General features: G+C 44.1%; 1 protein-coding gene across 13 annotated transcripts in view; it reads left to right on the top strand.

Moving 5' to 3' along the window:
* Positions 1-23,305, top strand: part of ablim2 (actin binding LIM protein family, member 2) — a 743,081-nt gene that overhangs the window by 369,504 nt on the left and 350,272 nt on the right. For all 13 annotated transcript variants that reach the window (XM_070871382.1, XM_070871385.1, XM_070871380.1 and 10 more), the window contains one exon: positions 8,183-8,276. In XM_070871382.1, the coding sequence (XP_070727483.1) occupies positions 8,183-8,276 (94 nt within the window). The remainder of the gene's footprint in view (positions 1-8,182; positions 8,277-23,305) is intronic.

Below are 23,305 nucleotides of genomic sequence, written 5' to 3'. Positions count from 1 at the left end.
AAGATGGTTGGGCCAAGGACACTGCCCTGAGAAACTCCTGCAGCGATGTCCTGGGGCTGAGATGAATGGCCTCCAAAGCCACAACTATCTTCCTTTGTGCTAGGTATGACTCCAACCAGTGGAGAGTTTTCCGCCTGATTCCCATTGACTTAAATTTTATGAGGCTGCCTGATCCCACACTTGGTCAAATACTGCCTTGATGTCACTCTCACCTCGCCTCTGGAATTCAGCTCTTTTGTCCATGTTTGGTAATGAGGTCTGGAGCTGAGTGGTCCTGGCAGAACACAAACTGAACAGCAGTGAGCAGATTATTCGTGAATAAGTGCCACTTGATAGCACTATTTATGACACCTTCCATCATTTTGCTGATGATTGAGAATAAACTGATGGAGCGGTATCCAATTTTTCCTGCATTTTGTGGAGTTTGCCACATTATCGGGTAGATGCCATGTTATAGTTGTACTGGAACAGCTTGGCTAGAGGCACAGCTAGTTCTGGAGCACAATTCTTCAGCACGACAGCCAGGATTCTGTCAGGGCCCATAGCCTTCGTTGTATCCAATGCGCTCAGCCGTTTCTTGATATCACATGGAGTGAATCAAGTTAGCTGAAGTCCAGCTTCTGTGATGGTGGGGACCTCGGGAGGAGGCCGAGATGGATCATCTGCTCAATACTTCTGGCTGAAGATAGTGCAAATTCTTCAGCCTTGTCTTTAGCACTCGCATGCTGGGTTCCGCCATCATTGAGGATGGGGTTGTTCATGGAGCCTCCTCCTCCCATTAGTTGTTTAATTGTCCACCACCATTCACAACTGGATGTGGAAGGACTGCAGAGTTTTGATCTGATCCGTTGATTGTAGTATTGCTTAGCTCTGTCTGTAGCATGTTACTTCTGCTGTTTAGTATGCATGTCGTCTTGTGTTACAGCTTCCCCAGGTTGGCACCTCATTTTTAGGTATGTCTGGTGCTGCTCCTGGCATGCTCTTTTACACTCCTCATTGAACCATGGTTGGTCGCCTGGTATTAATGTTGTGGTAGAGTGAGGGATATGCCGGCCCATGAAGTTACAGATTGTGGTGGTGTACAATTCTGCTGCTACTGATGGCCCACAGCACCTCATGCATGGCCAGTTTTGAGCTGCTTGATCTGTTCTGAATCTATCCCATTTAGCATGGTGGTCATGCCACACAACACGATAGAGGGTGTCCCCAGTGAGAAGATGGGACTTCGTCTCCACAATGACTGTGCGGTGGTCAGGGCTATCAATACTGTCATGGACAGATGCATCTGCGACAGGTAGATTGGTGAGGACGTGATCAAATAGGTTTTTCCCTCGTGTTGGTTCTCTCACTACCTACCTCAGCCCAAACCAGCAGCTATGTCATTCAGGACTCAACCAGCTCAGTCAGTAGTGGTGCTACCGAGTGACTCTTGGTGAACGACATTGAAGTCCCCCACCCAGGTGTCCTTGCTACCTTCAGTGCTTCTTCCAAGTGGTGTTCAACATGGAGGAGCACTGATTCATCAGCTGAGGGAGGGAAGTAGGTGGTAATCAGCAAGAGGTTTTCTTGCCCATGCTTGACCTGAAGCCATGAATCAATGTTGAGTACTTCCAGAGCCACTCCCTCTGATGGGTCTGTCCTGCCGGTGGGATAGGACATACCCAGGGATGGTGGTGGATGAGTCTGGGACATTGGCTGAAAGGTGTGATTCTGTGAGTATGACTATAGAAACATAGAAAATAGGTGCAGGAGCAGGCCATTCAGCCCTTCTAGTCTGCACCGCCATTCAATGAGTTCATGGCTGAACATGAAACTTCAGTACCCCCTTCTTGCTTTCTCGCCATACCCCTTGATCCCCCGAGTAGTAAGGACTTCATCTAACTCCCTTTTGAATATATTTAGTGAGTTGGCCTCAACTACTTTCTGTGGTAGAGAATTCCACAGGTTCACCACTCTCTGGGTGAAGAAGTTTCTCCTCATCTCGGTCCTAAATGGCTTACCCCTTATCCTTCGACTGTGACCCCTGGTTCTGGACTTCCCCAACATTGGGAACATTCTTCCTGCATCTAACCTGTCTAAACCCGTCAGAATTTTAAACGTTTCTATGAGGTCCCCTCTCATTCTTCTGAACTCCAGTGAATACAAGCCCAGTTGATCCAGTCTTTCTTGATAGGTCAGTCCCACCATCCCGGGAATCAGTCTGGTGAATCTTCGCTGCACTCCCTCAATAGCAAGAATGTCCTTCCTCAAGTTAGGAGACCAAAACTGTACACAATACTCCAGGTGTGGCCTCACCAAGGCCCTGTACAACTGTAGCAACACCTCCCTGCCCCTGTACTCAAATCCCCTCGCTATGAAGGCCAACATGCCATTTGCTTTCTTAACCGCCTGCTGTACCTGCATGCCAACCTTCAATGACTGATGTACCATGACACCCAGGTCTCGTTGCACCTCCCCTTTTCCTAATCTGTCACCATTCAGATAATAGTCTGTCTCTCTGTTTTTACCACCAAAGTGGATAACCTCACATGTATCCACATTATACTTCATCTGCCATGCATTTGCCCACTCACCTAACCTATCCAAGTCACTCTGCAGCCTCATAGCATCCTCCTCGCAGCTCACACTGCCACCCAACTTAGTGTCATCCGCAAATTTGGAGATACTACATTTAATCCCCTCGTCTAAATCATTAATGTACAATGTAAACAGCTGGGGCCCCAACACATAACCTTGCGGTACCCCACTAGTCACTGCCTGCCGTTCTGAAAAGTACCCATTTACTCCTACTCTTTGCTTCCTGTCTGCCAACCAGTTCTCAATCCACGTCAGCACACTACCCCCAATCCCATGTGCTTTAACTTTGCACATTAATCTCTTGTGTGGGACCTTGTCAAAAGCCTTCTGAAAGTCCAAATAAACCACATCAACTGGTTCTCCTTTGTCCACTTTACTGCTATGTCATGCTGTCGTGGGACAGCACTCCCAATTTTTGGCACAAGTCCCCAGATGTTAGTGAGGACGATTTTGCAGGGTTGACTGGACTGGGTGTGCCTTATTCGTGTCCGAAGCCGGTGCCAAGGTTGATTTTATTCTTATTATCTGATTTATTCTTATTATTGTTTTTTGTAATAGTTTAGTACAACTGAATGCCTTATTAGGCCATTTCAGAGGGCAGTTAGGAGTCAACCATATTGCTGAGGGTCTGGAGTCACATATAGGCCAGATCAGGTAAGGCAGCAGATTTTCTTCCTTAATGAACATTAGTGAACGAGATGGGTTTTTATGACAATCCTTTAACTGATTTTAAATTCTGCAACTGCCGTGGTGGGATTTGAACTCACTTTTCTGGATCATTAATCCTCTGGATTACTAGTCCAGTAACATAACACTATGCTACCATACTCCTGTCTGAGCCAATGGCTGGTGTTCTAAAGAGCAGCAGTGAATGTTACTTTTTTGGAAATGCGAGATACACAAAAAATCATTTGCTCTGCTTTTGTGCTGACATTGAATTTAGTATGTATTTCCACAAGCTTTGGAAAGTGCCTACATAATGCCATAGAAAAATGAGCAGTCCATGCCATCAATCCCAGCAAAAACAATTATTTCATAAAAAGCTTTTAGGAGAGAACTGCAAAAATGCTACCAAGAAATATAAGAGATAATATCCACATTTCTTATCCTTATTTATAAGGTTCGAAAGCATTTCAACTCATGCCATTTTTAAACTCCGTCACAGAGCAACTTTGTCAGAGGACTGAAAACAACAAGCTGAATGCATCTGAACATTTTAGTGACATGCCTTTCTTATTGGTTTTAAGCACTGGCAATGTTAAATTGTGAAATGTTGCTTCAAGGTTTAAAAAATCTACATTACCCTATTGGGAGATTTCTTCTGTGTGCTATTTGTTAAAAATAAAATCATCGACCCATTCACAAAGAATATGGCTACAGTTGTATTACACATGATACACAGTGGAAATCTATTCCCTTGATTGGGTAATGGTGCATGGCATGAGAAGAAAGACAAAAATAAGGAGATAAACTAAGAGGAGGGGTGAATGTTTTCAAAACTAGTATTTAATTGGAACAAAAAGCAAAAAAAACTGTGGGTGCTGTAAATTTGAAACACAAACAGGAAATGCTGGAAACACCCAACAGGTCAGTCAGCATCTCTGGAAAGAATAGACAAGTTAATGTTTCAAATGTATAACCCCTTCATCAGAATTTTGTCAGATTTGTTATATATTATAATGGATTAAGATTAATATAAAATAGAAGATAGTCACAGTGCATGAATTTTAGAGGTGGTTGTGATCACAAGCTGGTGTTGGGGATATATCTATATAACTGGCACAACTTTGGGATAGAGTAATGAGGTGGCTACATGAATCACATTTAAATAAACATATGGTACTAAGAGATATCAAACTCTTTGGGAGTAATTTTTAACTTGACCACTTGGATGATAAACTAGCGAAGCAAATTGTCCACCTATTCCAGAACCCATTTTCATCCCATTCAAATCAATCTACAATGGGTGGGTAATCAGCACCACCAAGTTACTGCCCAAATAGTGAAGTTGAATATTACTCTGATCATTTCCAGTTTTATTCACACAAGATGGGAATAACTCATCTTGGAAAATTCATTTTTTTTGCAGCATTTTTTTCCAATATATCAAGTATCATATTTTTTGGAGAGCTTTTAATTTAAAAAAAACCAACACCCTAAAATTATGCATTATTGCCTTACTCTTCAAATCTTTCCAGGATTAGCAACCGATTTTGGTTCCGGCTATAAGTGCTGTTATTCGGGTAGATTTTATTTCTAGCTGTATGTGCAGTATGTGACACAATCTGTTCAACAAAGTCCAGGAAAAACATATTCAGCTAATAAACAAGAATAAGCTGAACACTAATAAGACACCATGGATGAATAAAGCCATAAGAGAAAAATTGAGGATAAGGAACGAGACATACATTAAGTACATGGACAGCATGGGAGAATACAAAGAGATTAGGAGAGAAGTCAAAAAAAAAATTAGGGAGGTGAAGAGGAACTATGAAATTAAATTATCAAAGAACATAAAACAAAATAGTAAAATATTTTACAGGCACATAAAATAAAAAAGGACGGTCGGGAATAGGACCAATAAGGGATGGACAAAATAATACCACAGGCAGCGATACAGAGATGGCAGAAATATTAAATAATTGCTTTGCTTCAGTATTTACCAGGGAGATAGAATAGGTGGACATGACATCGGATGATGAGATTAGTAATGATATAAGTGCATTTAAAATAAAAAGAGGAGATATATTAAATAAACTAATCAAACTCGAAGAGGATAAAACCTCTGGTCCGGACAGATTACATCCGTGCATTTTAAAAGAATCTAGAGAGGAGATAGCAGAGGCATTATTACACATATTTAACAATTCGTTGGAACAAGAGGAACCAGAGGACTGGCGGATAGCTAACATAATACCTATATTTAATAAAGGAGATAGAACATGTTGAGGGAACTATAGGCCAGTCAGCTTAACATCGGTATTAGGAAAAATAATGGAATCTCTACTAAAGGAGAAAATAGAAGAACATCTAGAAACCAAAAATATAATAATGAATACTCAGCATAGATTTCAAAAGGGAAAATCTTGTTTGACTAACCTCATTGAATTTTTTGAAGAGTTAACAGAGAGAGTAGACAAAGGTAATGCAGTAGATGTAATTTATCTAGATTTTTAAAAGACCTTTCATAAGGTACCACAAAGCAGACTAATGAATAAGGTCAGAGAATGCGGAGTCAGGGGACAAGTAGCAGAATGGATAGCTAGCTGGCTTCGAGACAGAAAGCAGAGAGTAGGGGTAAAGGGTAGCTGTTCAGCATGGCAGAAGGTGGGAAGTGGTGTTCCACAAGGATCAATGCTGGGATCACTGTAGTTCACAATTTATATTAACGATTTAGACTTTGGAATCAAAAATACAATTTCTAAATTTGTGGGGATGACACCAAATTGGAGGGGATAGTCAAAACTGATGAGGAGTGCAACAGATGATAGGAAGACATTAATAAACTTGCAGATTGGGCACATAATTGGCAAATTAATTTCAACACAGATAACTGTGAGGTATTACAGTTTGGTAGGAAGAATAGGAAGGTCACATTAGTTGGATATTGTGAGTCTGTATGGGGTAGAGGAGCAAAAGGATCTCTGAGTACAAATGCACAAATCGCTAAAAGTAGCAACATAGTTTAACAAGCACATAAAACGCAAACCAAGCATTCGGGTTTATTTCTAGAGGGATAAAATTGAAAAGTAGTTAAGTTCAGCTAAACTTGCTTCAAACCTTGGTTAGACCATACTTGGAGTATTACATACAATTTTGGTCGCCATATTATAAAAAGGATGTAGAGACACTGGAGAGGGTGCAGAGAAGATTTATAATACCAGAAATGTGAGGGTATACCTACCAGGAAAAGATGAACAGGCTGGGTCTCTTCTCTCTTTAAAAAAAAAAAGAAGGCTAAGAGGTGACCTAATAGAGGTCTTTAAAATTATGAAAGGTTTTGATAGAGTAGATACAGAGGGAATGTTTCCACTTGTGGGGAAAGCATAACTAGAGGCCTCAATATAAGATAGTCATCAAGAAAACAAATAGGGAATTCAGAAGAATCTTCTTGAGTGGTGAGAATGTGAAACTCGCTACCATAGTGAGTGTTTGAAGTGAATAGTATAGATGCATTTAAGGGGAGGTTAGATAAGCATATGAGGGAGAAGGAAATCAAAGGTCATGCTGATAGAATTATATGAGGAAAGGCAGGAGAAGGCTTGAGTGGAGCATAAATGCCAGCATTGACTAGTTGGGCCGAATGGCCTGTTTCTGTACTGTACTGTATAGACTATGTAATCCTGTGTAATCATATATAAACTTAGTCTTTCAAGTACACATTGTGCAATAATTTTTCATCAGAATGTTGCAACTTCATGCACAAATGCACCATCAAAAGCTTCCCCAAGTGCTGAATGTGATGGAAAGCAAACTGGCCCATGAGAAAGAAGAATATTGATCGAGTAAAACAATAATTCCTAGATTCAACTCTAAAATTCGAGTGCTGTGAGATGTATTGTGTTAATACAATGTTGGCTGAATATAAAGATGGCAATCCATCATGTTTTGTCTGGATTATGTGCTGTCATACCCATTTCTAGCAGTGCCCAGTGGTTTTATCTTTATATTCACTGTACTATGAAATACTTCTGTGATTTGTGTCATTATGCAGACAAATAAGTTGGGGGCAGCGTTTTAAGATTAATGAGAGACCGCTGTTAAAAAGTAAACAGTAGCCACCACCCTGAGTTTATATAAAATACTATTGTACCAGATATAAGCTATGTATGATATTTGTGAGTTAGTAAATATAAAATATCTAAGGGATGGTGGTGTAGGAGAGTGATCCAGAGTTGCAACATAGTCTGAGGGACCAGATAACTAATTTCATGGTCATTGCTGTACATTTGAACTGTAATCATCTGGCTTCTAATACACACTTGTATATAAATATTGAGTTTGCTTTCTGCATATCTGAGGACAGAACTTACTGCTGCACACACTTCAGTTGTGATTATAGTCATTAATGTTAGTTATGCAAATAGTAACAGAAGTCCTCAATAGGTAAAGCTAATGATTTGGTACTACACATGTCTAATCTTTATGCTCGAAGTACACTTTGTTGTATGACAGTTTTCTATAAAAAAAAAATCACTCAGAATATTGTTGATTTTTGAGCAGATCTATTTGATAACAAATTACTTGGTGCCACAAATCACGCACCTTATTAAAAGTAAGACTTCCATCCTCCAACTGTTAGTTTTAAGAAGTTTCAGTAAGGGTCAACAACAGCAACTTGCATTTATATAGTGCCTTTAATGTAATAAAATTCACAGAGGAGAAGTAGATGACTAGCATGGGCTGGGATGTAGGGTTGGAAGAAGTTGTGCCACACCAAACCACTTGTCCTACGTGTTGAGGAATTCTCTTACTATTTGTACAACTAATATAAATACCATAATTACAGCTGAAAAGTATCAGAAATTACCTCTAAGTTTTTGGTTGCAAGTTATACTGCATGGTAATATTATAAGTGATGTATTAATATGTCTCCCTTTTTCAGGGATGGGGCTCCGTACTGTGAGGCTGATTACCATTCTCAGTTTGGTATCAAATGTGAACGCTGCACAAAATTCATTACTGGCAGAGTATTGGAGGTAAGAACTAATATGGTGCATTACAAATTTTTTTACAGCTCTTCTGTTTTTCCTTCTTCTCCATTTTTCCCCCTTTTCTCCCCTCCTCTTCAGAATACACAGGCCTGGATTTTCCATATTTTTTACACCCAATTTTTGGTGGTTTTCAGGTGCACAAAATGGGGGCTGGGAAGTGTTGAGATGGATCCCTAACCCTGAAAATTACTTTCTCCATTTTCCACTGAATATTACGCCAGTGGGTGCAGATGCCACTCAAATACTGTGGCAGAAATGAAATAAAATTTAAATAAAATTATAATGCTGGATGTTGAGCACCGTCTCAGCAAAGTAAAACCTTGGGACATTGAAACTCACTCTCTGCTTTCTTAGTTTATTGGGGTTGTTGAGGAGAAATCCTCCTTTCTCCCTAGCGGATCCACTGAGATAATAGATTGGCGCTCTTGATCAATGACAGACTCAAAGAGATAGGTTCAAAACGATTTTATTCTAGCATGCAGGGGAAGTTCTGTTCTTAGTCACCCAAGACAGAATCTTCAAAAATCCAAAAGTCTCTCTGGTCTTTATACAGATTTTAGTGGGCCGGCCTATAATGGATCTTTTGAAGTGACAGTGATTTAACTGCCACACATAACACAGATGTAAGGCAGAGACAAATTTGTTACAGCATAGGAAACATTTAGTTCACAAAGCACAGAAACATCTGTTAACATGAAAGACGGGAATTTAGTTCAGTTAAACATTGGTTTAACCCTTATCAGACTGCCTGCTATATGAGCTAATCCCTTCATCTTCCCGAGCATCTGCACCCCTCTTGGCTTCTTTGAATGTGTTATCTCTGCCTCTCAGAATGTGTTTGTTTCTACAGGTTTGACTTTATGGGCTTTCTCAGCCTGCTCCACATTCTTTAAGAGTTAAACACATAAATTGTTCTATATATTCCTTCAAAAGTTAAGATTAATTTTCCTATCATATATTTTACATATAATCTGTCGATAATTCCTTAACCTACTACAGGGTGGCTCCTAGTTCTACCCAGCTCATCACCTCAAACACACTATTTACTTGCATGTTGTCTTTGCCTGTAATAATTTTAAATAACTGGATCAGATCCCTTCTAATGCTACATCTCTTCAGAAAATACAAGCCCAAAGTCTCAAGTTTTTATACATAGTTCAGTAATCTTAGGCTAGGATTATTCTTGTTATCCTTCTGGGCACCTTCTCAAGAACCTCAATGTCATTCCTGAGGTGGTAGATGATCTCTGTCCATTCACCTGGCTCCTGTGCTTTCCTGGAGGATGGTCTTTAGCCCTAAATTGTCCACCGTCCTTTGGTACATCACCTGCAGTACGATCACTAAATCTTCAGAATCAAAGTGAGAGAAGTTGCACATGTGTTTCTGCTGTGTCATTGTGAATAATTAGTTCTCTTTTCTGGCAAAACCACAGCTCTCTTATGGAAAGCTGCAATCGTTTAAGAACTGCCGCATTGCCATATTTTCGCTTCTCAGCCAAGTGTGCTATAGAACAAACAGTCTTGGGAAGTGTCTCATGTGCTAGTAACCTATCAATATTAGGAGAAGAGACACCAAATTATACAATTTGGCACCATTCACCTTGTGCTATTACTAATGTGAGCCTGCGCCATGGATATGGGGCGATCTTCCTCTCCCGGTACTGACGGGAAGAACTGTGAGCATAGCACACCAGGGGCACGTTGTGCATAGAGCACAGCCACAGAGCCTGAACTACCTGGCGGACATAATTTAAATAGGAAGCGCTTGTACTGGATGCACATGGGAGCACACTACGAGGTGCAAGCCAAAACGAGAAGTGGAAGTCTCGGAGCATCCTGAGCCTTAAAGGCACCAGCACCATTGTACATAATCTATGGAAGGATCTGGTTTGACAGGCCAAATAACCTTGTCTTAGTGCAATTAAGCTTCTGTTGGTGGGCTTAATTTCATGTTATGACTGCTCCACAGTGGCACTACTGGTAAGTCAGGGAACTGCAGTAGAAAAGGAGAATGCAGAAAGTCATTCCTGCCGTTGCAGTTTCCTGACTGACCAGTGGTATGGCTATAGAACAGTGATTAGAATCATAGAATGGTTACAGCACGGAAGAAGGCCATTCGGCCCATCGAGCCCATGCCAACTCTCAGCTAGTCCCACAGCTGAAGGAGGGCAATAGGTGGTAATCAGCAGAAGGTTTCCTTGCCCATGTTTGACCTGATACCATGAGAGTTCATGGAGTCCAGAGTCAATGTTGAGGACTCCTTGACTATATACCACTGTGCTGCCACCAGGGATGGTTATGGAGGAGTTTGGGACATTGGCTATGATTCTGTGAGTGTGACTGTCACTAGTATGTAGGTCAGCTCTCCCAATTGTGGCACAAATTAGTTAGGACTGGGCTGGTTGTGCCTTTATCGTGCCGAAGCCGGTACCAAGTGGTCAGTCCAGTATTATTTTTATTATTGTTTCTTGTAGCAGTTTGTTCCAACTGAGTGGCTTGTTAGGCTATTTTAGAGGGGCAGTTAAGAGTCAACCACATTGCTGTAGGTCTGAAGTCACATAGAGGCCAGACCAGATAAGGATGGCATATTTCCTTCCTGAAAGGAAGATGGGTTTTTACGAGAATCCATTACTGGCTTTTTAGTCCAGATTTATTTAATTAACTGATTTTAAATTCCACAGCTGCCATGGTGGGATTTGAACTCATGGATTATTAGTCCAGGCCTCTGGATTACTAGTCCAGTAACATACCACTATGCTACTGGTTCCCAAACTTTTTTGGTTGAAGGACTCCTTTTCAGTGGATTAGTAATCACGGACCCTTCATCTAAATTATAATACTCAAAACCTCTGTTAGATTCCCTCCCCCCCAATCTCTGTTCCAATAAAAATGTCCGAATATTTCAAGCCTTTCTTCATAACTAGAATTATGCTAGTTAACCCTAGCTACAGCATTCCTATGGCTCTAATATATTTCCTATAATGGGGTGCCCAGAATTGTACGCAATACTCAACTTAGATTCGGTTGTGTATGGGGTGGTACTGGAATTAGAAAGAGAGCTTGAAATAAGTATAACAGAGGAGCAGAAAGGAAGAAATGCAGAAACCTAACCCTAACCCGAAATGCAGAGATTAAAAAAAGCACAAACTATGCCAAGATACCTATTTTACAAGTGACATATGATAAAATTAATAAACCTCCAAAAATGTATTTTATTTCACAACAGTGCTGGCTACACAAATTCTGGATAGTGCTTATTCACTTTGATTTCACAATAAACATTTGCATCAATGCTAAAAGGAGATGGTGACTAACTGGTGTCCTTTGTATAGCTGTTTTTGAAAGCAATGTATGATTATTGTCATTGTATATTTAAATGAATTTGTCAGGTTTCAGAGATCGTTATTTCTCACCTTTCACTTCACAGGAGTCAGGGATTTTCTTCCTGAGTTTAAATGTTCGGATCAGATTATCAATGACATGAAATAGTTTGACATCACACATCTGAAGCAACCATGTTCTTTGTTATTTGCTATTTGCTATCAGCAAAGTCTCCAATATATATTTGTGCAAAGTTACCTTGTTTAAAGTTAGAATAAGAAATCTGAGTATTTAGATCCTGAGGAAGGGTGGGATTGGTACTCGAGTGGGAATGGGTGAAATCTTTGCTTAACATTGGTTGGAGGAGTCTGTCGACCTGCTGCAGGAGATCCAAACTTCCAAACCTCCAGACCAGCCCTATTTAAAAATTGCAGTTTAAATAAATTCCCTGCTCGGTAAGCATTTTCACATTGTTTTGCGGACCCACTGGATAGTCTCCACAGACCCCAGTTTGAGAACTGCAGCACACCACAGAGTTGATTGATGCCACCACACACTGACGACATGAGAGTATACAGGCCCACCATAGCATCGGCCTGCTGCTCAATGGCTACTGCAACGTCAGCCATAGCCCATGCCACCATATCTGGGACCCCATGGTCACATGAAGCATCCAACATCCATTGGTATCTACAAAGGATGGGCTCGATGGGCTGCTGAGACACAAATGCAAAGGTTGCGGCAGACTCCTCCATCCTCACAGCTAGTGCATTGACACTCTCGGGCACCCTTGACAATGCACATCTGCAATGACTGTCTTGTGAGATCCTCTAATTCAGACTCATCATCAGAGTGCTGCTGAACATTACTCAGGCATGCATTCACCCTCCAGGGAGCTGGCCCTCTGCTTTCCCCTTCCCATAGCATGGCTGCAGGCCACTGTGTCCCTCAGTACAGATTCACACGAGGCATGTAGTGAAGTCAAGGTCACTCTGGACCTGCACCTTTATTTTCCAGCTCTGGAATGCTGCACTTGCCTGAGACCTCTGTTCATATACCTCTCTCTTGCAAGTGCACCCCTGGTGGTAAGGTATGCTGGTGGTTACAGGTCATATCTCATTACAGTCATGTATAGCATGTTAGGATACAGTTATATATAATAATGTAAGATACATGACATCACCCTCCCCCAAGGTCTTATTGTCTTTATAGGTTCAGTCTCTCAGGTGGTCTACGCTCTTGCGTGGAGCGTCTGAGTTGTGGTTCAGTTGTTTGCCTAGGTGTCTGTTTTTCTTTGGGTGTGGTTGCTGGTATCTCGCCTGGGCTGTCTGTTTCGATTGGTGTGATTGTTGTTGACTCGCCTGGGCTGTCTGTTGGGATTGCCCTTTCCTCAGGTAGTTCCCTCTGTCTGTCCACCAGGTGTGGTACGAGTTCCACATTGTAGTCTGCCTCTGGTTCCGCAGTGTTTTTAAAGTCCTTTTCATCAACAGTCGCGCGGGGGGGGATCCCAGTCAGTGACTGGCGACCCTGCAGCATGGGACCTTGGATTTTAAACATGCCTTGTTTAATGATTTGCACTGCTCTCTCCGCCTGGCCGTTGGAGGCCGGCTTGAACGGTGCCGTCTTGACATGATTTATGCCGTGGTCAATTATAAAGTCTTGGAATTCTGCACTGGTGAAGCACGGACCATTGTTACTGACCAATATGTCAGGGATTCCGTGCGTTGCAAACATGGTCGCGAGGCTCTCCACAGTGGTGGAGGTTGTGCTCGAGTTTAAAATGGTGCATTCGATCCACTTTGAAAATGGATCTACAACTACGGGGAACATTTTGCCCATGAATGGGCCCGCATAGTCTACGTGCACCCGCGACCACGGTTTGGTAGGCCAGGGCCAGGGGCTCAGTGGAGTCTCCCTGGGGGCATTGCTGAGTTGGGCACAAATGGTGCACCTTCGGACGCAGAGCTCCAAGTCTGCGTCAATACCAGGCCACCAGACATGGGATCTGGCTATGGCCTTCATGAGAACGATCCCCGGGTGCTCGCGGTGGAGCTCCCGGACAAATGCCTCTCTGCCTCCCAGAGGCATGACTAATCGACTGCCCCACATCAGGCAGTCTGCTTGTAGTGATAGCTCATGCATGCGCCTGTGATAGGATTTTAATTCCTCGGGGCAGGCATCGCGAGCCTCTTAGGACATGGTTAGGACACATCCTCACCGGTTAGGACACATCTTTTTACTAAGGATAACGTGGGGTCGCTGGCCATCCAGGCTCTGATTTGGCAAGCCATCATTGGCGAACCTGTGGACTCAAAGGCAATGATTGCCATGACTATCTCACAGTGGTTGCCAGGGGTAGCCTGCTGAGCGCGTCGGCACAGTTGTCTGTGCCTGGTCTGTGCCTTATGGTATAGTCGTAGGACGCCAGCATGAGTGCCCACCGTTGAATTCGCGCCGAGGAATTGGCGTTTATTGCCTTGCTCTCGGATAGGAGGGACGTGAGGGGCTTATGGTCGGTTTCTGACGCGAACTTGGCCCCGAAAAGGTATTGGTGCATCTTTTTGACACCGTACACGCACGCGAGCGCCTCCTTCTCTACCATTCCGTACCCGCGCCCAGCCCGCGAAAGTGACCTGGAGGCATAAGCTATGGGTTGTAATTTGCCCGCACTATTGACATGTTGCAAAACGCACCCGATCCCATACGCTGACACATCGCATGTGAGAACTAGCTTTTTACCTGGGTCAAAGAAAGTCAAAACACTGTTGGAACACAGAAGGTTGCGTGCCTTATTGAAGGCGCGTTCCTGGGCGTCCTCCCAAAACCAATCGCACCCCTTCCTGAGTAACACGTGGAGAGGCTCCAGCAGTTTGCTTAAGTTCTGCATAAAGTTCCCAAAGTAATTGAGTAGCCCAAGAAAGGCACGCAGTTCTGAGACATTCCGGGGCCTGGGTGCCAGGCGAATTGCTTCTGTTTTGGACTCTGTTGGGCGGATTCCATCTGCGGCAATCCTTCTGCCCAAAAATTCAACCTCGGGTGCGAGAAACAGACACTTGGATTTCTTGACTCGTAGGCCTACCCGATCCAACCGTTATAGTACTTCCTCCAAATTACGGAGATTGGAGTCTGTATCCCTGCCCGTGATAAGTATGTCGTCTTGAAATACAACCGTCACCGGGATGGACTTGAGCAGACTCTCCATGTTGCGCTGGAATATGGCAGTTGCCGACCTGATGCCAAATGGGCATCGATTGTACATGAAAAGGCCTCGATGTGTGTTGATGGTGGTGAGTAGCTTGGATTCCTCGGTCAATTCTTGCGTCATATACGCAGATGTGAGGTCTAGTTTTGAGAAAAGTTTTCCTCCAGCCAATGTGGCAAATAAGTCCTCCGCTCTGGGCAGCGGGTTCTGGTCCTGTAGAGAGACTCTGTTTATGGTAGATTTATAGTCCCCACAGATTCATATGGATCCATCAGGCTTCATGACTGGGACGATGGGACTTGCCCAGTCGCTAAATTCCACAGGTGATATAATGCCTTCCCGCAGAAGCCTGTCTAGTTCGTGTTCAATCTTTTCCCTCATCACATAGGGTACAGCTCTGGCCTTCTGATTGACCGGTGTAGCATCCTGTGTGATGTAGATTTTGACTTTGGCCCCTTTGAAAGTGCCCACACCTGGCTGAAAGAGATGTTCAAATCGCTTTATAACTGTTGAGCAGGAGGTCCGTTCCTCTAATGACATGGCATGGACTTCATCCCATTTCCAGTTTAGTTTTGCCAGCCAGCTTCTCCCCAGCAGTGCTGGATGGTCTCTGGGGACAATCCACAGGGGAAGTCGGTTCACTGTCCCTTTGTGTGTGACAGAGAGCATGGCGCTGCCGAGGACTGGTACAATTTCTTTGGTATCGGTCCTTAGTTTGGTGTCGACCCTTGTGAGTTTTGGTCTGTCTCTTTTATGCGGCCACAGTTGTTCAAATTGTTGAGCGCCCATGAGAGATTGACTCGCTCCCGTATCCAGCTCCATGTTGACAGATATTCCGTTGAATAGGACCTTCATCATTATTGGAGGCGTCCTGTCGTAGGAGCAGTGGCCATTGATCGTGTTGACCCGCTGTACATCGGTGTCCTGGATACTGTCCCCACCGTCTTCTGGTCCGCTTTCCCACCCATCCGATTCGTATACCAGCCGAGCTGCCGTTTTTTTGCACATGCGGCCAAATGCCCTGTATATTCACAGTTCCTGCAAACAGCCTGCTGAAATCGACATCCCCTTGATGAGTGCTCACCCCCACACCTCCAGCACAGACTGCTTACAAAGAATGACCTACGTCTGGCTGATCTCTCTTGAGCTTCTCTCAGTTTGTAGTTGATTGCTCGCATTGTGGGTTGATGAGGTGTGAACGGCCGTTCCTGTGGCCCTTCATTGCTTCTGTTGCCACTGCTTGCTGTCGAAAACCTGTTCTCCCGGTTTTGTCTGTGTGTGGGGGTAGCAGCTTGTCTAATGCTGTGAACTCCTTGTTCCATTATTTCGTTAGTTGTCGTACCTGCATTGTAAATCAACCTAATTTCTTCTTCCCCTACCAAGAATGTCTGTGCAACCAGTGCTGCTGCCTCTCAGGTCAGGTTCTTAGTCTCTATGAGCTTTTGGAATACGCCTATTCCTTCAATGAAAAGGCTCTCAGCATTTCTCTCCTCAGTTCATCGGAGAACTCACATAAACTGGCCAACCTCCGAAGTTCCGCCACGAAGTCGGGTATGCTCTGGCCCACACAGCGTCTGTAGTTGTAGAACCTGTGTCTGGCCATGTGTAGGCTGCTCGCCGGCTTCAGGTGGTCTCTTACCAGTGTGCTCAATTCTTCAAACGACTTGCTTGCTGGTTTCTTGGGTGCCAACAGATCCTTCATTAAAGCGTATGTTTTCGAGCCACAGCTGGTCAAGAGATGGGCTCTTCTCTTGTTTGCCTTACCGTCGTCTAACCAGTCTTTGGTTACAAAGCTTTGCTGGAGCCTTTCTATAAAGTCCTCCCAATTGTCTCCCGTATTGTACTTTTCATCTGACCAGTTGTTCGCCATTCTGTGGATTCTGTAATCCCGTAACCCGTCGCCACTTAAAGTCCTGTCCCCTCAGTACAGATTCACACGAGGCATGTAGTGAAGTCAAGGTCACTCTGGACCTGCATCTTTATTTTCCAGATCTGGAATGCTGCACTTGCCTGAGACCTCTGTTTATATACCTCTCTCTGCAAGTGCACACCTGGTGGTAAGGTATGCTGGTGGTTACAGGTCATATCTTATTACAGTCATGTATAGCATGTTAGGATACAGTTATATATGATAATGTAAAATACATGACAGTTAGTATGCAGATACAGCAAGTAATCAGGAAGGCAAATGGAATGTTGGCCTTTATTGCAAGGGGGATGGAGTATAAAAGCAGGGAAGTCCTGTTGCAACTGTACAGGGTATTGGTGGGACCGCACCTAGAGTACTGCTTACAGTTTTGGTTTACTTATTTAAGGAGGAATATACGTGCATTGGAGGCTGTTCAGAGAAGTTTCACTTGGTTGATTCTTGAAATGAAGGGATTGATTTATGAAGAAAGGTTAAGCAGGTTGGGCCTATACTCATTGGAGTTTAGAAGAATGAGAGGTGATCTTATTGAAAATTATAAGATACTGAGGGGGCTCGACAAGGTAGATGCAGAGAGGATGTTTCCACACGTGGGGGAATCTAGAACTAGGGGCTATAGTTTCAGAATAAGGGGTCGCCCATTATGTACTGAGATGAGGAGGAATTTCTTCTCTCTGATGGTCATAAATCTGTGGAATTCTCTGCGAAGAGAGCTGTTGAGGCTGGGTCATTGTATATATTTAAAGTGGAGATAGACAGATTTTTGAAAAATAAGGGAGTGAAGGGTTATGGGGAACATAGAACATAAGAATTAGGAACAGGAGTAGGCCATCTAGCCCCTCGAGCCTGCTCCACCATTCAATAAGATTATGGCTGATCTGGCTGTGGACTCAGCTCCACTTACCCGCCCACTCCCCGTAACCCTTAATTCCCTTATTGGTTAAAAATCTATCTATCTGTGACTTGAATACATTCAATGAGCTAGCCTCAGCTGCTTCCTTGGGCAGAGAATTCCACAGATTCACAACCCTCTGGGAGAAGAAATTCCTTCTCAACTCGGTTTTAAATTGGCTCCCCCATATTTTGAGGCTGTGCCCCCTAGTTCTAGTCTCCCCGACCAGTGGAAACAACCTCTCCGCCTCTATCTTGTCTATCCCTTTCATTATTTTAAATGTTTCTATAAGATCACCCCTCATCCTTCTGAACTCCAACGAGTAAAGACCCAGTCTACTCAATCTATCATCATAAGGTAACCCCCTCATCGGACAGGGAAGTGGAGCTGAGCCCAAGATCAGATCAGCCATGATATTATTAAATGGCGGAGCCAAATGGCTTATTCCTGCTCCTATTTCTTATGTTCTTACATAGTTCAGAACATGTGGGTCTTTAAAGGTCAATGTAACTTCCATTCGCTGCAAGTACTTGGTGTGGCAATGCTTGAATGAGGGGGTGAGGACCGAACAGTTACTGTGAGGATGGTGTCTTCCAGATACATATGAAGACTGACGAGGTAACAAGATGAGGGGTGGGTCTCAACAACGGATTAGGAAGGTTAACAGCGCATGCAGGCCATTGGAGTGGGCGAGACTGCAAAAATGAACCTTGCATCTGGCCTCGTCCACGTATAGCATGGGATCAGGCACATTCACATTGAGGAGAGACTGTACATTGAGCTCAGAGCATGGCATGGTCAGGTTAATGTAAAATATGCTCACCCTCAGCAACAGAGTCATGTTGATCCACTTCTGCCAACATTGGGCCACTGTCCTGGGCACCGTGTCAGTCGCTGACCCTATTTCAGTGACATCTCACCAGAGCCTTCGAGCCTGTGGCCTCCTTCCAGCCTCCTTGTTGCGTAATTCTCAACGCCTCTCCAGGGCATCAAACAGTGCATCGAGGGCGGTGTCGGAAAAGCAGTGAGCATGCAGGCGAGCTGTTGCTGCATTTGTCATCTTCACCCTGTCAGTGAGTGGGTAGGATGGTGATAAGCACCAGGCGGTGCTGCGCCCAATCACTACCTCAATTGAATCTAGGTGGCGACAGTATGTCTGTGGTGCAATTACAAATGACGATTGCCGGCCGGATGTTGCCGCCTTACTTGCCGCCCCACTTACTGCCTCCAGAGTAGCGTGCAACGCCTGATTTAACGCTGCAATCCCCTCTTCAGGCAGAAAAACTGAAGTTTGCGATTGGAGGCGGCAACTGCCGTCCGCCGTTAAAATCTCTATTCATACAGTGACACTGCCTCAAAAACCTTAGTCTTTAATTCCTGGAGACACCAGGGAAATCCTGGAAGGTTGGCAACTCTAAAGGTCAGGAAGGTCATTTGTTGTGCCCCTATTGCTGCTCTGACTGAAAGTTAACTCAACATAGACTGGGGGTTGAACTTGTTGTCTTTATGGTCGGTTTGGATTAGCTTCTCTCTCGCTTAACAAGCTGAGCTAGCTAGAGAGAGCCCAGAGTGGCTTATAAGGATTTATTTTTGCTATGCTGCCCAAATAAGCAGGGGATGAAATTCGATAAGACCCGAAAATGTGCAGAGGCATTGCGGGCGAGATTTACTCTTTCCCTTTTAGAAAGTGCAGCCAACATGTCAATTTGCTACCGCCTGCTAATTTAAATGATTTTAGTGCATAGCCCAGTGACTATCTTCAGGCTGTGCACTCAGCAGGATGCACAATGTCTGCATTTTCTTAAAACAAAACTGTCCGTGTCAGCAGAAGAGTGTGGTTTCAAGGAGCCCTAGTAAAATTGAAGTCAATGTGAATCGGGGGAAATTCTTCACTGGGTGGCGTTGTGCCTAGCACAAAGGAAGATGGTTGTGGTTATTGGAGGCCAACCATCACAGCCCCAGGACATTGCTCCCATCCTCTGTCGTCAAACTATAGTACGCGGACGACGCTTGCGTCTGCGCGCATTCAGACACTGAACTCCAAGTCATCATCAACATCTTCACCGAGGCATATGAAAGCATAGGCCTTACATTAAACATCCGTAAGACAAAGGTCCTCCACCAACCTGACCCCACCACACTGCACTGCCCTCCAGTCATCAAGATCCATTGTGTGGCCCTGGACAACGTGGACCACTTTCCATACCTCGGGAGCCTATTATCAGCAAGGGCAGACATTGACGGCGAGGTTCAACACTGCCACCAGTGCGCCAGTGCAGCCTTCGGCTGCCTGAGGAAGAGAGTGTTCGAAGATCAGGCCATCAAATCTGGCACCAAGCTTATGGTCTACAGGGCTGTAGTGATACCCACTCTTCTGTTTGGCTCAGATACGTGGACCATATACAGTAAATACCTCAAATTGCTGGAGAAATACCACCAACGATGTCTCTGCAAGATCCTGGAAATTCCCTGGGAGGACAGATGTACCAACGTTAGTGTCCTTGATCAGGCCAACATCCCTAGGATCGAAGCACTGACCACACTCGCCCTGCTCCATTGGGCGGGCACATTGTTCACATGCCCGACTCCCAAAGCAAGCGAGCCCCAGGTGGGCAGAGGAAACCTTTCAAGGACACCCTCAAAACCTCCTTGATTAAGTGAAATATTCCCACTGACACCTGGAAGTCCCTGGCCAAAGGCCGCCCTAGGTGGAGGAAGAGCATCCGGGAGGGCCTTGAGCACCTCGAGTCTCATCGTCGAGAGTATGCAGAAAACAAGCGCAAGAAGCGGAAGGAGCGTGCGACAAACCAGACTCCCCACCCACCCTTTCCTTCAACGACTGTCTGTCCCACCTGTGACAGAGACTGTAGTTCCCGTATTGGACTGTTCAGTCACTTGAGAACTCACTTTTAGAGTGGAAGCAAGTCTTCCTCGATTTCAAGGGACTGCCTATGATGAGGACATTGCTGCAGGAGTTTCTCAGGGAATTGCCCGAGGCCCAACTATCTTCAGCTGCTTCATCAATTATCTTCAATTCATCATAGGATCAGAAGTGGGGATGCTCGCATTTGATTGGACAGTGTTCAATTTGCAACTCCTCTGATAATGAAGTGGTCCATGCCACATGCAGCAAGACTTGGACAACATTCAGGCTTGGACCGATAAGTGGCAAGTAACAATCGCTCCACACAACTACTAGGCAATGACCACCTCCCCGTGACATTCAATGGCAGTACCATCATCAAATTCACCACCGTCAACATCCTGGGGGTCACCATTGACCAGAAACTTAACTGGACCAGCCACATAAATACGGTGGCTACAGCATGTCAGAGGTTGGGTATTCATCGGCAAGTGACCCACCTCCTGATTCCCCAAGCCTTTCCACCATTTACAAGGCAAAAGTCAAGAATGTGATGGAATACTCTCCACTTGCCTGATGACACCATCCAGGACAAGCAGCCCGCTTGATTGGCACCCCATCCACCACCTTAAACATTCACTTCCTCCACCACTGATGCACCGTGGATGCAGTGTGTACCATTTACAATATGCACTGCAGCAACTCGCTTAGGCTTCTTTGGCAGCACCTCCCAAACCCGGGACCTCTCCCACCAAGAAGGACTAGGGCAGCAGGCGCATGGAAACACCACCACATCCAGGTTTCCCTCCAAGTCACACACCACCCTGACTTAGAAATATATTGCCGTTCCTTTATTGTCGCTGGGTCATAAAATCCTTGAACTCCCTCCCTAATACCACTGTAGAAGTACCATCACCACATTGATTGCAGCAATTCAAGAAGGTGGCTCACCACCACTTTCGCAAGGGCAATTAGGCGTGGACAATAAATGATGGCCTTGGCAGTGATGCCTACATCCCATGAATGAATTAAAAAAAATATTTAAAATCAAAAGCAGATACAGAAGATTGTATTTTGTGACTGCAGTCATTCTCAGGAGAGTAATTTAGATTTGTTGCAGTGTGCTGCTCTTGTTCTGTGATGTTGCATTTAGTGCTCACATGGAGGTTAAATACCAGCACGGACTGGTTGGACTGAATGGCCCGTTTCAATGTTGTAATTTATATGTAATTCTAAGTGGGTCTGTCTTCTTGTGACTTATTTCTCAGGATAATGAATTTCTAAACTCAGATTGCTCGTAGACGTGTCACAGTACCAAGGAGTATCTCCAGATGTTTTTATATTGGTTTTAGTCTGGATGCTAGGCCCATTTTTATTAGGGCTTCCCAACCCTTGGCCCTTGAATATGGCAAGTTTGCTTTGAGGTTGCCACTTGCCATGTGACACCTGCATGTCTGGAGTTGGCAGCTCTACCACCCCACTAAATCCAGCGTTAAAGCAACTTGGGTTTAACTGTCTTAAATATTGTTTACGTTGTAGTAGTTCTGTAACATCCTGGAGTAAAGCAGTAGTTCAAATTTCAAACATTGCAGGAAGTGCCAGGTCATAAGGAATGTGCTGATCTACCAAAATGTAAGATTTTATGGTTATTGATGACAATTGCAAAATTAAGAGATTAGCAAAAGCTGTTTGAATATTAGCCAATGTCTGTATAAAGTCAGTAAAATTTTCTGGGGTAAATGCTGATCTGAAAATTTCAGTATCATGTTTACCCTAGAGAAGCTTAATTGAATTTGAACAAGGTTTTATTTTTGTTGCTATTTGCATAAATAGCGATTTAGGCTTTTGGTTGTGCTGCTATATCAAATCACAAACTGTTATCTACTTTACACCCTCATTATGACAAAAATGTTTTTGGCAAATAGTCTAAAACAAAGAATAAAAACATATACATTGCACAACAACAACAACAACGTGCATTTATATTGCGCCTTTAACATAGTGAAACATCCCAAGGAACTTCACAGGAGTATTATGAGATTAAAAAAAGCACCTAAATTGTTTTAAAAAATTACATCCCTGAAAATCTGCAGCTGGAACAGGCAGAACAGGACCTGGATTATGTCCACTGACGCTAATGCTCCGACCTTATTCATCAGTCTATTTAGTGGTACCTTTTCAAAGGCCTTTTGGAAATCTAGATATATCGGGCCAAAATTCAGCTGCTTGAAAAAGCTTCTTACCGCCGGAAAGTGGCGACCAAGCAGCGGAGTAGAGAGGCCGCTGACTTCCGGTCCAATGGCCGCCACAAGCGACATGGTCTTCGGGGGTTTCTGCAGCAGTGCTCACTTCCACCCCACTCCTCCCACTTCCGCCACGGTATTGTGGGTGTGGCCTTAATGACACAATCAGAGCGCGCACCGCTGCCTCTCCACCCTGGAAGCTATATTCACTATAAAAAAAACAACCTGCTGCCTGATGGTGCCCCCAGCAGCCTGTTGTGTCAAAGCACTGTGCCGGGCTACTTGAGACCACCAGCGGAGGAGAAAGCAGTTTTGGTTGAATCAGCATTTTTTTGATCAAAATTTTTCGTACTTGTGAACACTTTTGCGGACTTGTGAACACCTTTGCTTACTTGTGAAAAGTTTTTCACTCGCCCTTTTGACATAGGCGGTGATTACTAGTGACTTGAGGGCCTTAATCTGTACTCCACAGAGGCCTCATATTGAGGGTTGAGCCTGCAGACGCAATAGGCTCAATGTTAGCAGGGGAACGCCTTGTGCACATTGTGCGTGGCAAGGAGGCACGCA

This window comes from Pristiophorus japonicus, chromosome 2 (genome assembly GCF_044704955.1).
Source record: "Pristiophorus japonicus isolate sPriJap1 chromosome 2, sPriJap1.hap1, whole genome shotgun sequence".
Taxonomy (NCBI): domain Eukaryota; kingdom Metazoa; phylum Chordata; class Chondrichthyes; family Pristiophoridae; genus Pristiophorus; species Pristiophorus japonicus.
This window is presented reverse-complemented; position numbering and strand designations above follow the sequence as displayed.